This window comes from Eptatretus burgeri, chromosome 10 (assembly GCF_056783735.1).
Source record: "Eptatretus burgeri isolate ZD-2024b chromosome 10, Ebu_testis_v1, whole genome shotgun sequence".
Lineage (NCBI taxonomy): Eukaryota > Metazoa > Chordata > Myxini > Myxiniformes > Myxinidae > Eptatretus > Eptatretus burgeri.
In genome coordinates this window covers 54,736,157-54,750,442 of record NC_140970.1, presented here as the reverse complement: position 1 = coordinate 54,750,442, position 14,286 = coordinate 54,736,157, and the positions used below count along the sequence as shown (strand labels likewise).

The following is a 14,286-nucleotide window of genomic DNA, read 5'->3' as shown; positions in this document are numbered from 1 at the left end:
ACCTAAGGGACCTGAATGGTGGTTTGCGAATTTGGTAACCACAACACTACCCCCTCCCCTTTTTACAGACTCGTCCTGAGTCGTCAAATTTTCGTGTGCCATCATGTGTAGTTTTCCCCTAGTACATTTTACCTACGGATCCCTGAGTGCGACATTCATGGTATTCGTGTCCCCAAAATAAATAACCTGAGGGCTGCGTAACTATCTAAACAAACTCACTCACACGGACGACTTAAATAAAATTGCCGGCGCTAAGACATACATGCCGGGGGCGCACTCATATTTACAGTACATCTTAACCTTAACTTACAAATTTTACACTAAACCATGGCCCAGGATCATTGAACTCTGCAAAAGAAAAGCAGTTAGCAGGGAACCAGGCTGCCCACATGCAGTCTCTGGCTCAAACAATGCAGGTGACAGGGAACGTGGCTGGCTGCTCACACGCAGTCCAAGGCCTTCCCTTTTGAACTGAACGCAGTGAACCACAACGGTGCATGGGCTGCACAACGCAGTCTCCGTGCCAGCTCAAGTGGCACACGCAATGAGCACAACGAATGGATGCATGAACGGTTTGAACTGAATGCAGTGAACCACAACGGTGCATGGGCTGCACAAACGCAGTCTCCGTGCCAGCTCAAGTGGCACACGCAATGAGCACAACGAATGGATGCATGAACACAAACACGGTGCACGGGCCGCCACTGCAGGCCCGTGTTGTAGCTGCCAACAGGGCAGTTCTTGCAGCTTGCAAACTGTTGCTTTCTGATCCTGGCGCACATGGAAATGAACAGGGCGGGGCAATGCAAAAATTGAACGGGGCTGGTGAACGTGGGCAGTGGGCATGGCATGGCAAAGGCAAGCAGGCAAACACAGCCCGCAGAAGAAGGCCGCTGCAGGCAAACACAGCCCGCAGAAGAAGACCGTTGCAGGCAAACACAGCGGGCAGATGAACTGGCCGGCACAGGCCTTGAAGTACAGCAGCTGCAGATGAAGTGGCCGGCACAGGCCTTGAAGCAAAACACGACCAGCCGATGGCACAGGCCTTGCAGCAAAACAACAGCTGCCGATGAAGTTGGCCGGCACAGGCCTTGAAGAAAAACAGCCAGCCGATGAAGCTGGCCAGCCTTTGCCGTTCAGTGGAGGTTGGTGGAGGGAGTGCGGTGGTGCTGGCCACTTGGAAGGCGGGCTCGGACCTACCTACCTGTCTCCCTCCCACCTATCGCCTTTGCCTGTCACTGTACATACCCACTCCCTTAATTTGTCAAACCCCAATTTAGCCCCAACTTATTTTTTTGTTTTTACTTTTACTTCCCCACTATAAATCGTCCCCTAACCCCCTTTATCGTCCTTGTTCGGCTAACCTATCCTGTCACCTAGCCTACTCCCAACCCCTACGTTCCCTTCCCGGAGGGGAACAAGGGAGAGCTAACGTCCTGTGTCGAGGCCCAACGAAGCCTCAGAATGGCCTCCCCAGAGTTCGGCGATCTTAACACCAAGTGGGTCCAGCGGCCCACAACGACAGCGAGGGGATGGATGGTGCGGAGGGGTACATCTCCTAATCTACCCTAACCATTAACTCTTAAACTACCCCGGGGCTTTCAACAAGCGCCTCTCGCTTAAACTATTGGTTCTAACAACCCAGATTCCCGTCGCCTGTGTTGGTGTCCTCACAATTTCGGGCCTCGCCCCTCAATTTTCTCTCCGTGCCCTCACACGGTCTCCTGGCTGGGACACGTGGCTCCCTTTGGCAGGCACGACCCTCTGCCGAATCTCCCGCTATGGCACCCCCGGGCACTACACTGCCTCCGAGCCTACCAGCTCCCTAACACCGGGGAGTGCCCCCCATGGCACCTCCCCTGAAACGCACACGTGGCAGGCCGGCCTCCCGGGCCCCTTTCCGAGGGTCACCCGTGCCCACAACACTGCCCACGCGGCTAATGGCGCCCCGGGCCCCCGCACCAAGCAGGCGCACCCGTGCCCACTACTCTATCCCGGCCCCCCATGGGCCCTTGGCCTACCACGGCCGACTAGCCTGGTGCCCGGGGTACCCACTCAGCGATACTCACCTTTCGCAGCCACGCTCCCAAGCCCGTCAACAGGGCTCCTGCACCCCTCCAAACGGGTTTCGAGCCTACATTCACACCAACAGCAAAACGACCTCCATTTTTCAATTTGACTGACCCCCTAACTCACTCTACACTGACCCCGGGGTCCCTTGGGCGGGAGTCACTCCTCCCCCCAATCACTCATCGCACCATGCATTCCCCATTCGCTCCACTCACACAGACCCGCTGGCCTCACTCACTCACCAAGCACATGCTTCCACTTCACTCACCAACTCTTCAACACACTCACCGCTGAACTCTGCCAATCTCCTAACTACATCCCCTAACTAACTCGTGCTCCCACGTCGTCCCTTAAACTACAGCACGTTCCTTTTAACACTACGTAGCTAAGCTACGTCCCCACTACACATTCACAAGTCTGTCACGGTCTCCAAATAATTCCATTAATCAATTTCCCAACCTAAATCTGGCTACAATCCCTCTAACTAATCCATTCCACGGACTCCATGAGGACTTACCCCTGCCCCATGAAGTCGGTCTAGCTAAGCTAACCCTTCCCCCTAACTAGTTTCCATCCTGTGCCCAGGGTCAAGGGGGTCTTCCACCCCTTGCCCAGGAATCCTGTACACCCGAAAGTGAGGCTTGCTGTTTTTTGTTTTTTTTCTCTTTACATGCGCAGCACCTGCGCGGCAACTCAGAGCTCGCGCACTTTGCACCTGCCCGTGACGTCATGCAGCTGCACGTGTACCTCGTCCCTCCTTGGACGGTACCATCCGGCCGGGATACCCCTCCTGCCGGATTCCAACCACACGTGCAGCCATGACGTCACCGTGCGCAATAAAAAAAACACAAGCCCCACGTCTCGAGGGGTTCCCCACGCGAACACATGTGCTTTGCCCGTTGGAGCTTAACACACACGATCGCGTGGAGAACCCGTCCGGTCCAAATCCATTTACCTGCCTAAACTTTGTCCGTCCGCGGGATCGGCAAATCCACCGCGTGCGTTTCCGGACCGGGACTTCACTCTCGCAAGCGAGCACGTGGCGGTCTCGTGCGTTGCACAGCACGAACCGCGTGCTCACTGCTGGGTGAACCCGGCACGGTCCCCGAAACAACTACAGCCGCTACTCGGCTTTCTCTCCTCTGTCGCCGTCTCCGTCTCCATTCCACACACGCACACCTGCGTGTTACGACGCACACAGTCCACACCATCACATTCACACCGGGAGATGCGGCTGCGTGCTCCCGCATGCCAACCGACATCTCCCTCACATACCGCTCTCTCACACACACGGTCTCCCTTGCACACAACGACCTTGCACACGGCCGTTCACTCACGCACGGTGCCTCACCACTCACACAAACCATACTACTTACACACGCGGGGGCACTCACCCGCGGTGCCTCATCCACACTCCGTGCCTCACTCACACACGCGGGGGAACTCACCCGCGGTACCTCACTCATACACACGGCGACACTCAAACACGCGGTCTCTTCCACACACCGTGCCCCACTCATACAAGCGGGGGCACTCAACCGCGGTGCCTCATCCACACACGGTGCCTCACCCACACACGCGGGGGCACTAACCCGCGGTGCCTCACTCACACTGGCCGTTTCACTCACACACACGGCCTCACTCACACACGGTGCCTCACCCACACACGCGGGGGCACTAACCCGCGGTGCCTCACTCACACTCCGTGCCTCATCCACACACGGCGTGCTGGGAAGCACGTACTCCGGCACCATCGCCACCACACCACTCACACACGGGGTCGCTTCCACACACGGGGACGCACTCACCCCTTGCACCACACACACAGGGACAACTACACTGGGGGTTCGTGTCCCCACAAGGGTCTCCGGGGCCTCTATACCCCCCAAGCTCTCCGTGCACCCGTCCACAGCACTCGCCCCCTCAACCTCGCAAAGCACGACCGAACTCACCTGGTCGTGACTCGCCTCAAGGGGGCATACTCCCTCCCCTCGTTCCTGGAGGAGGCCATCCAGGTGCTCGCACTGGGTCTCCACCCAGTCCGCCAGCTCACCCCCATTATCCTCCAGTACCTCTGTGTGTGTGTGTGCGTCACTTACCCCGTCTTCCTCGTGTAGTCTTTCCTCTATTTTTTCTATCTCCCGTGTCTCTGCCAACTCTTCACCCTTTACCTCCCTTGTCTCAACTATTATTTCCTTTGTCACGGCCTTCATGCCCGCCTGCAGGCATCGGCCCATGTTCTGCGTCTCACCCCGGAACTTTTTCATTTCCTCCTTCATGTTTGTTTCCATTCCGTTCATTTGTTGTGTATTCGCATCCAATTTTTGTGTATTCGCATCCATCTTTTCGTTCATGCCTTTCATTTCGTTTTTCATATTCGCATCCATTTTTTCGATCATTTGTTTGTTCATGCCTTTCATTTCGTTTGTATTTGCATCCATTTTTTCGATCATTTTCGCATTCATCTTGGTGTTCATTGCCGCCAGCATGGCGCATAGCTGGGCCATGTTGGATGCACTCAGCTGAGCCGTTTCGGCAAGGGTTGGGGAAGGGTTTTGGTGGAGAGGGGGGGGGAGGTGTCATACACCGCGGCCGCTGCCGCACCCATTTCGGGCTCTGGGTTCAGTTGGTCGAGTCCGTGTTCCTGCACAATCAACATTTCCTGCTCGGGGATTCCATCCTGGACCATGGATTCTACATTACTACACATATACATTTCTAATACCCCCGGCTCCCGCTCGCCTTGAGACGCCATCTTGCTTCTCGTGAAGGGTTAATTTCGCTCGCTCGTAATTTGGAGGGAATCGGGGGTCGCTTCTCTCACCCCTGGACCGATTCCCGTGAATTTAGCTGGAGACAGGAGAGCCCGTTGTCCCGTTCTCCAATACCAGTGCCGCGAGGAGGGCGATGAATTTGTATCGCACGACCTGACACCAGTGTTGTGGTATTCGCGCCCGCCGGCGTGCTGACGGCCACGTAACTCGAATCGCGGCACGTCGCCCACCGGACGGACAATCCAGTCGTGACCCTCTCGGACTAACGCCGGGAACCAGTCACGGGTGGACCTTTCGGTCTCACCGCGATCGAGCCAATCAGCCCCCGCGTGGGATAGGGTTGCTCGCCGACCCGACCTACCTAAGTACCCACGCGGAGGGTAGACCGGGCGATCGCACCTCGCCGCAGGTCGACTTCGGACACGGGCCACTTAAGCGACCCGTTCCGTACTATCAGAATAACCGAGCGGTGTTATCGTCGACCTCGACGGTTCGATTAATTATCGGGCGTATTCAGCCCACTACCAACCCTTTACGTGAAGCAAGATGAGGGTTCAATGGGAGAAATGACGAAGCGAAGCGGGAAACAGTTCAACACAAAGCACATTTATTCGCGGCACACGGGAGCACACATATACAATTCCACCAAAAGCACACAGAAAAAACACAATTCCATTTACACAAAAAGCAAATATAAAAGCGAAAACAATGCAGAGCTAATACCGACTACCGAGCACACGGCAACACTTATACAATTCTACTTCACAGACGGCGCCGACAACACATACCCAAAACCAAGGAAAAGAATACCCCCAAGAATGAGGCGGGCCTGAGGCCGAGACCGGGTCGCGCCTACCCGTCTGGTGATGAGACGCGGAGCGGCGATGGCGCCCCAACCCCGCGGACCTCGCGGACAGTGTCTGGCAGGGGGTGGGAAAGGGGCCCCCTTGGTCGCACTATCTCAGCGCGGGGGGAAACAGGAGGGGGTTGCTGATGCTCGGGGTATAGAGGATCTTTATTATCCCTGGTGTGCGTCTCCACCTCGGCCAGGTCGCGCTGTCGGCCTCCCTCGGGTGCAGCTCCCTGCACGACGCGAGCACCCCCTCGTCTGGTGTCGCCGCCTTTCCACAGCTCGTCCCCTCCGTTCCGACTCCAACGCACACGACGAGCAGCTCCTCCGCCCGCGAAGTCTTGACCCTCTGCTTCCGACTCTCCTACTCTCCGCCTCTGGACTCTCCGACTCTCCTCCTCTGGACTCTCCGACTCTCCTCCTCTTGACTCTCCGACCGACTCTGGACTCTTCTTTGGACTCTCCTCTTCTGGACTCTTCTGACTCTCCACACTCCTGACTGACGAACACGGTCCTTTTATCCCCCCGTAGCTTCGCCTTTGACCCCCTCCCTTTGACCTTTCACCTCGCTCCCCATTGGCCCGAGAAAAAGTGGGCGTGAAGGCTTTTTGATCCACAAATTTGCATATATCGATCGTCCTGGAGGCGGGGCCAAATCGCCCCTCGCTCACCGATTGGACGGCAAAAAGTGGGCGTGTGTCGTTTTTGATCCGTTTTTGAAGCACAAAATCCGTGATTTTGTACACGCTGTTCGACGCGCGCCCTGCACAAGTCCAACACCGGTACCCACAGCGGGGCAAGAAGGGTGGCGATGCTACGGTTGCGAGGTGTGACGTGAAGGTCGTGGCGGTTATGGTGAAGCGGCGTTGTGGTTGGTGGTTGATGTTGTGGTTGTGGTGGTAATCATGGCGGTTGGTCCAAAATAAAGATAGTAAAAGAAAAACGGCTATCCTGAAGAGTCGCAGCTCGCATAAATGACATGTATTCCCACTAGACAACGGGTTTGGGCCTAACTACACATGTACTTACCGAGATACCTCACCTAAGGGACCTGAATGGTGGTTTGCGAATTTGGTAACCACAACAATATATATATATATATATATATATATATGTATATATGTATATATACATATATATATATATATATATATATATATATATATATATATATATATGTATATATATATATTTATATATATATATATATATTTATATATATATATATATATATATATATATATATATATATATATATATATATATATTTGTATTTAGATAGCTTTTTTACATATACGTATACAGTATATATACATACATACATATACACACACAGTGATTCTGGGTTTTTTTCAGCAAGTATGCTTTTGGTTCACTGTTGTTGTACAATAAAAACAACAATCACCAACCTCTGAATTTTGCAGCTTTAATTTCCTTTTATATTAATCAATTGCTTTCACACACGTCTGTTTGAATTGCACATTAATTTGTTTTGAGATAAGATGTTGCAGTTGCTTTACATGTTACCAATTAAAATGCAATTCCCTTCCATAGACTTGCGCACACAGACATCTCGTGGTGAAGTCTGTGCACAAAATATTGTTCCAGAAAGTTGTGGGATATATATTTTTCCCGATAATATACTCAGTGATAAAAATTGTTGCTCAGGTCTGGCATTCATTATCTGGCCTTCCATCTACCCACATGTCCAAAAGTCAACTTTGGATAAATGTGTGCAGGAGAGAAGTGCTTGCATGATACTTTTGATGCATTGTGTGGAAAATAATTCACAGGTCATACTGATGTGCCGCTGGTAATGAGCTTTAATAACAATAATTCGAGACCCATACTCTTGACAATGTTGTGGCATTCACAACGAGTCGAGAAACGTTTCAAGACTCGGGCTAATCTTGGATCGATCACCACTCCATCACAGCGTGAGCGTTAGACATTTCAAATAAGTGTCACACATACAAATAGTTATGCGGTACTTTGTTTACAAACCATGTAGGAGGCTATGTTTGGTGTTGAGTGATGTTGGTTGGGTTATGGTTTGGCGGGAGGATGGATATTTCATCATGTAAGGTGAAAGTGGTGTAAGATTATATAAAAAAACAGCCTCTGAAGGTAGTTATGGTATTGTTTTTCCACAGCCAGTTGGTTGCTCTACCCTCTGTTCACAGATGACTCTATCCCTGTTTCCAGGCGGAAAAAGAAATGTGCTCGCTACCCATTTGATGACGACTGCTGCACCGGCCATCACTCTTCCGACGAAAGCGTGAACACCTCTCCACCAACTTCGCCTGCCCTTCGCCAAACTACGGGGGCAGCTTCTCAGTCCCCGACGCTTGGCCATCGTGGTTCCAGCACTCCTGCTCCAAGTGCCTACATGCCAGGTTTCCATTCGAAATCGGACACTGCTGGCCTTTCTTCAATTTCTCCAACGGCATTGGACCTTTTTGGCAGATCTTCGGGTAACAACTCAGAACAGTTGCAAACCCCAACAGGGCATGCAGCCATTGGTGCAAGTCCGCTCAAGAGAAACCCATCAAGCAGCCCTCGATCAAATGGTGCTGTGGAAAATGTCATCGCTTCCAAGTCAGAATCTCCGAGGTGTAACCGTCCAGCTGATATTCCGTCATCAACAAAGCCATCACCTGACCTTTTCCCCCACTCGCCATTCTCTCTTGGGTTAACGCACATGTTGCCCGGCGCAGGGCCACACTCACCTCATGCAGCATCCATACCCACCTTCACACACCCACCACCATTTTCAGCTCACAGTGTCCATATGGCTGCAACACCCCCATTCTCGCCATCCAGCCCACTAGCATTCTCTCCACCTCGACACGCCCCACCCACGGCAGCGTTCCAATTTCACGCAGCGCACCCCGCACTACCTTTCCACCCAGCACTGCTGATGGCACAATCGCAACCACTCTCACTTGTCACAAAGTCTGCAAAATAGTAGTTCTTGCTGTACAAACTGCTTTTTTTATTCTTGTTCTTCGAAACATATCAGACATTGCCATAGCTCACAAATTGCTCCTTAAAAATCTACCTGGACATCATCCTCCGAGCCTCATGATGCCACCTCACATTTCCTTACCACCATACTTTGTAACCACATTTTTATTTTATGCACTTCTTTACAAACAATAGCTGTTGTTTTTTTTTTTTTGTCCTCAAAGCCCAGAAGTAATTGATTATCACAATGAAGGTTTGCATTTGTTTTTCCTTTTTTTGCATGTTCTCTTCACCTCCACCTTGCCATTCTTCTCCACTCACCCACAAACTCACCACTCTCTATGCACAAAACCTTTCTTGTTTTTGTACATTTGTCTCACATTACTCAAACAGATCAAATGAATGCATGGCTGCCCAACACTGTCTAAAACGGCCTCTCAAACGATCCCCATTACGTGCCGTGGTCGCTCGCCGATTCTCCGGCCTCAACATCGGGATACAGAAGAGCAGATTGAGGCCTTTTTTTTCTTCTTGGCCTGAAATTGTAAAAAAAAAATACTTGGTCAATATTTGACCCTGGCTAAAGCTCCGTGACAAAAGCACATTTCGGTTTTCTTTAAATCTCTTGACACTGTTTACTAATTGAAGTTGGAGCTTTTCCATATCATTTTTGTTGCTAGACTGGTCGATACTCGGATCCTGTTGGTGGTTTCTGGGCGGAAAGGAGAAACAGAACACGAAACATTCTCGTGGCTTTAAATGAAACTGTGCCGATGTTTTAACACTAGGAATTTGCAAAAAGTTTGCCAGAAATGCAACAGGTCTGAATCTACATTGTTGTGATATTTTTATCTACTTCTTTTATTTTTTTATTTTTATTTTTTAGTTTTATTACCGCGTTAGCCTTGTATTTTTTGCTTAGCTCTCAAAGCCAGATCGCTGTAACTGACCGGCGGTAGCTTTACGCATATTTATTGCTTTGGCTGGCCGCCGCTACTTAGGTTTTTACCCCCCTTTTTCCAGTTTATTATTGTAATTGTAAGATTTTTATATCGTCGTTTTAAAGAGAAATACGTTTTTACGTGACCGTGGCCAAAAAAAATTAAAACAATAAAGTGATCCTTTTTTTGTAATACGCTTTGCTAAATGACCGATCGGAATAACTTTGCGCTGTCAACAAACGCAGGTTTAAGTGTGCGAGATGTCCATTTTAACTATTTTGTACATTATTAGAGTGTAGATGAGACAGGACCAGGATTCTCTTGACATCGCAGATATGTAAGAGTTTTTTTTTCTTTGTGTAAACACACCGTTTGTGTCGTTATGATTTTTGTGATGTGTTGCTATTTTCAGGTTCCGGAAGATAAAACTGCAATGTTGTCCTGGTTTTTATATCATGTTTAACCTCAGTACACTTGTAGCATGCATTTCTCCAAAAAAATAAAATGGCAAGGGAACCCTTGTGTAAAGCAATTCCAATCATTTTGATTACATAACTGTGAAGCGTATTTAACCAGTGTGATGTAACCAGTTTAATTTTCCCAAAGTGAATAGCACGGATGATGCGATTGAACTTGTGATTCTTCACTTGTTGCCGAAATAATTTCCAGAGGCAGTTGTATTTATTTTTTACGAATGACCGAGCAAGTCTTGTCCTAAAGCGCGCAATCGCTTTCCAGTCAGTGCAAATGAGAAATCTTTATCCTCCGATCTGGATTAATCGACCACTCTGACAAGATTATCCCTCTCCTGGCCATTTAGTTAAATGACTGAATGCAGTTGCTATGTTAACCTCTGCCACCGAAGGTGAAGGAGGTTATGTTTTCACCCCCTCTCTGTCTGTCTGTTTGTTTGTTTGTAACTTGCAAAATGGAGGATTTTTCAAGCATATACCGGTTAGTCGATTTTGATATTCTGTCTGGTTGTATGTCTGTTTGTCGCCTACAGGTCACAATTTTAAACCGATCTTCACGAAACTTCACCACATGGTAGAGTTTGTCATAAGGAAGAAGCCTATTGTTTTTGAGGTCAAAAGATAACAGAAGGCCAAAGGTCAACAACTTTGGTTAGATTTCTAAAATCCTCAATTTTCATCCGATTGATTTGAAATTTGAAGAGGATTTATATTTCACTGAATTTAACTAGCCAAATACTTTTAAGGTCAACATTAACCAAAAGGTCAACATAGACCCAAGGTCAACAATTTGGGTGACATTAAAATCCTCAATTTTCATCTGGTTGACTTGAAATTTGAAGAGGATTTGCAAATCAGGTCACTGAATTCAACCACCAATTATTATTTAGGTCAACGTAGGCTAAAAGGACAACATAGGCCGCATTTGTAGAATTGTCAATTTTCATCCGATTTACTTGAAATTTGAAGAGGAGTTGCATATTTAGTCATTGAATTCAACCACCAATTATTTTTGAGGTCAAATTTGTTTGATGGATTTTGCAAGTATCGTGCTCTGCACGACGTCGTCTTCTTGTTTGTTTATTTGTCTGTCTGTCTGTGTGCAGGATGTCTCTAAAACTTGTGGGCGGATCCCGATGAAATTTGGTGGGCAGGTTCGGTGTGTGTCAAGGACAAATTTATTCGATTTTGGTGAAGATCCGGATCTGGACCCGACGACTAGAATTTTTTAAATGATTCTTCACCATTGAGAGATAAGGCTAAACTAATATATAGCACGTTATCTCAAAAAGTTTGGACAGATTCATATGAAACTTGGTGGACAGGTTGGGTGTGTGACCACGACAAATTGATTCGATTTTGGTGAAGATCCTGATCTGGATACGAGAATTATTTAATTTTTAAAGTGATTCTTCACCATTGATAGAGATGACCAAAAACGATATATAGCATGATATTTCAAAAATGTATTGGGCCCTATATGTTGTCGTGGATCAGGCATTACGTGGTGAAGGTATGCGCTCTACCAAGTGCCCTTCTTATTTGCAGCTGCATTTGTACTGTCGGTTTGGCCAAAGTTTTTAAATATTCATCGTTAAACAACAGTAGTGGTTCTCTAGGTATCCCAGCACATTTTTGTGCCAACTTCCTCCACTTTCTTGTTATTCGATTTTATAATCAAAATACCTGATTGCTATTTACTGGAAAAGGGAACGATATATAGTCATGATGATTGCCAATGCAATTGTTTCTCATGTTGAGGTTCTTCTTCAGACACTTCTCTCCAGATTGACGTCCAGTTGAACTTTGATAAATAATTACAAGGATCATTCCTATTGCATATGCAGCTAATAATTACTATTTTAAGTTCATTTTAAACTTTTGTGAAACAGCTTCATGTGCATGTTTTGGCAATAACCTTGGAATTGACTGAATATTACATACTCAGGCAACCAACGTCACTTCCTGGTAATTAATTGTGGTAATTCTGGTGGCAAGATGGCGCTGCTGGTTTGGCTTGGAGACCGCTGTTACTGCCGCTACTGGCTCTGATGGGCTCTCATCCCCAGTTTTGCCTTTAATCGATATTTCCACACCTGTGACAAAACGCAGCCCTCCCCAACGAACCGCTCTACCTCACCGCGGGCCGAGCCATGTCCACAGGCACAAGGGTGAGACTCAGCCCGCCCCGACGAACCGCTCCACCTCATCATGGGCCGAGCCATGTCCACAGGCACAAGGATGAAACAGCCTGCCCTGACGAACTTCTCCACCTCACCGTGGGCCAAGCCTTGTCCACAAATTGTTACGGATCTGGGGTTCGAGGCTCACCATGAGGGGAAGCACTCAGATCCCTCTGTAATGCCCAGTCCTGAGGCCACCGAGTACGGATAACTCCAGACGCCAGCTTGTTGCTAATCAACCACAAGCGCCGATTGGAACTGCAAATCCTGGCAGGGTTCGCACTACTTCCTGTGTTACCATTTCTGGTGGATTTTCAGCATCAAGAGTCTGCGTATTCGAGTTAACTTACTGTATCAGGTGCAGCCAAGTAAAGCACCGGCTAACAAGAGCAAATTGGTGGGGTAAAACTTCCTGGCTAACTCTATATGCAGACCATGCTCGACCAATAGAGAAAAGACGCTACGAACTGGGTACATTTATACAAGCAAGTTTATTACAAGTGAAGCAAGAGAAATGCAAATATTTACAAAAGCACAAGAGACACGGGGCAGATCTCTACCAATTATAATGAACTTCCACACTCTTGAGGCAGGTGCCATCAGAAATATACACCGTTTAAAGTTAGAGAGAAAGAGAGAGTTTAAGGTGTTTTGCGACCTCCTTATTACCAGGCATGGTCGACAGACAAACACAACCCAGTCATTGAGGATGGGGAAAGGGAGGAAAACTGAGTGTCTAGTGGTGCATGGTCAGAGGTGGTGTGATAGGTGAGGTGCAAGCGAAATGCAGATGAGGTGCAGAAAAGAAAATGGAAAGAAGTACATGTCTGTGGGGTTTGCTCTGAAAAGAACGGTTGTTTGAGACTTGTCATCGCCGACTGCTCTTGTGCGGCCACAGCAGACGAGACAGAAAGCAAGACAGAAAATGTGAGAAGATCGTTTTAAAATGGTGACCTGTAGGCGTTTGACAGACAAACAGAATAACAAAGTCAACCGACCAATATACCGTGCTTGAAAAATAATCGATTTTGCAAGTAATAAAGTTGATGACCAATATACTTGAAAATCATTGATTTTGCAAGTAACAAGGTGCACACCATGCTAAACACGATACCTGCAAGACCATCCCCCCCTAAACACACACACACACACACACACACACACACACACACACACACACACACACACACACACACACACACACACACACACACACACACACACACACACACACCTTGAGTTGACGTTTGACCTTTTCACCTAAAAAATATTCGAATAATCATTTAAATGAAGCAGTATGCAATATTGTTCAAATTTGAAGTCAGTTGGATGGAAAATAACGGGTGGTGCTTCGCCCGCTGAAAATTGGCAATTTCATTTTTAGACGACTGCTTTGTTTAACCTTTTTGTGTGATCTGCTTACATTATCCACCCATCACTTCGACATAGATACACATGAAAAAAATAGGGGCAATACCCCTGGGCAGTATTATTTTAAAAAGGGGCAATATTATATTGAGTTGGGAGGGTGTATAACCAGTGAAACGATTGATCTCCCAACTCAAGAAAATACACTAATAAACGCATCAAGAAGGGGATGGTGGAAAACCAAGATGATTGACAAGCCAACCATACCCCATACACCACCCATGAGCTCTCGCAGGTGCTTAACTGGAAACACGTCAACAGGAAAAAAAAAAAAGGGGGTGACAGTCCTCACCACTGATGGTGCACCATTACAATACCAGATCATGACATTTGCAAAATGGGAATGAGAAGTAAACCAATGATGATGGCATGGCTTTCTCTTGTTTTAACCACAAAAAAGAGTTCCATGCGCGATCCGAAGTAGATTGAGTGGTCCACAAAATTAACAATAAAACAGCCATGTGCACACACACACACACACACACACACACACACACACACACACACACACACACACACACACACACACACACACACACACACACACACACACACACACACTAGCTTGGTTTTATTTGGCTTGTCAAACCTTGTGAATCA

The 14,286-nt window shown here is 48.1% G+C and overlaps 1 protein-coding gene across 17 annotated transcripts in view; it reads left to right on the top strand.

The window, feature by feature from the left end:
• Window positions 1–13,489, top strand: part of LOC147018605 (transcription factor 7-like 2) — a 445,180-nt gene extending 431,691 nt beyond the window's left edge. For 5 of the 17 annotated variants that reach the window (XM_085898439.1, XM_085898437.1, XM_085898438.1 and 2 more), the window contains one exon: window positions 7,900–13,489. In XM_085898439.1, the coding sequence (XP_085754565.1) occupies window positions 7,900–8,662 (763 nt within the window). In that variant the 3' untranslated portion in view covers window positions 8,663–13,489. Of the gene's footprint in view, window positions 1–7,877 lie in introns of all 17 variants that reach the window. The other 12 variants (XM_085898444.1, XM_085898442.1, XM_085898448.1 and 9 more) reach the window with 6 other exon arrangements.
• Window positions 13,490–14,286: the final 797 nt, after the last annotated feature.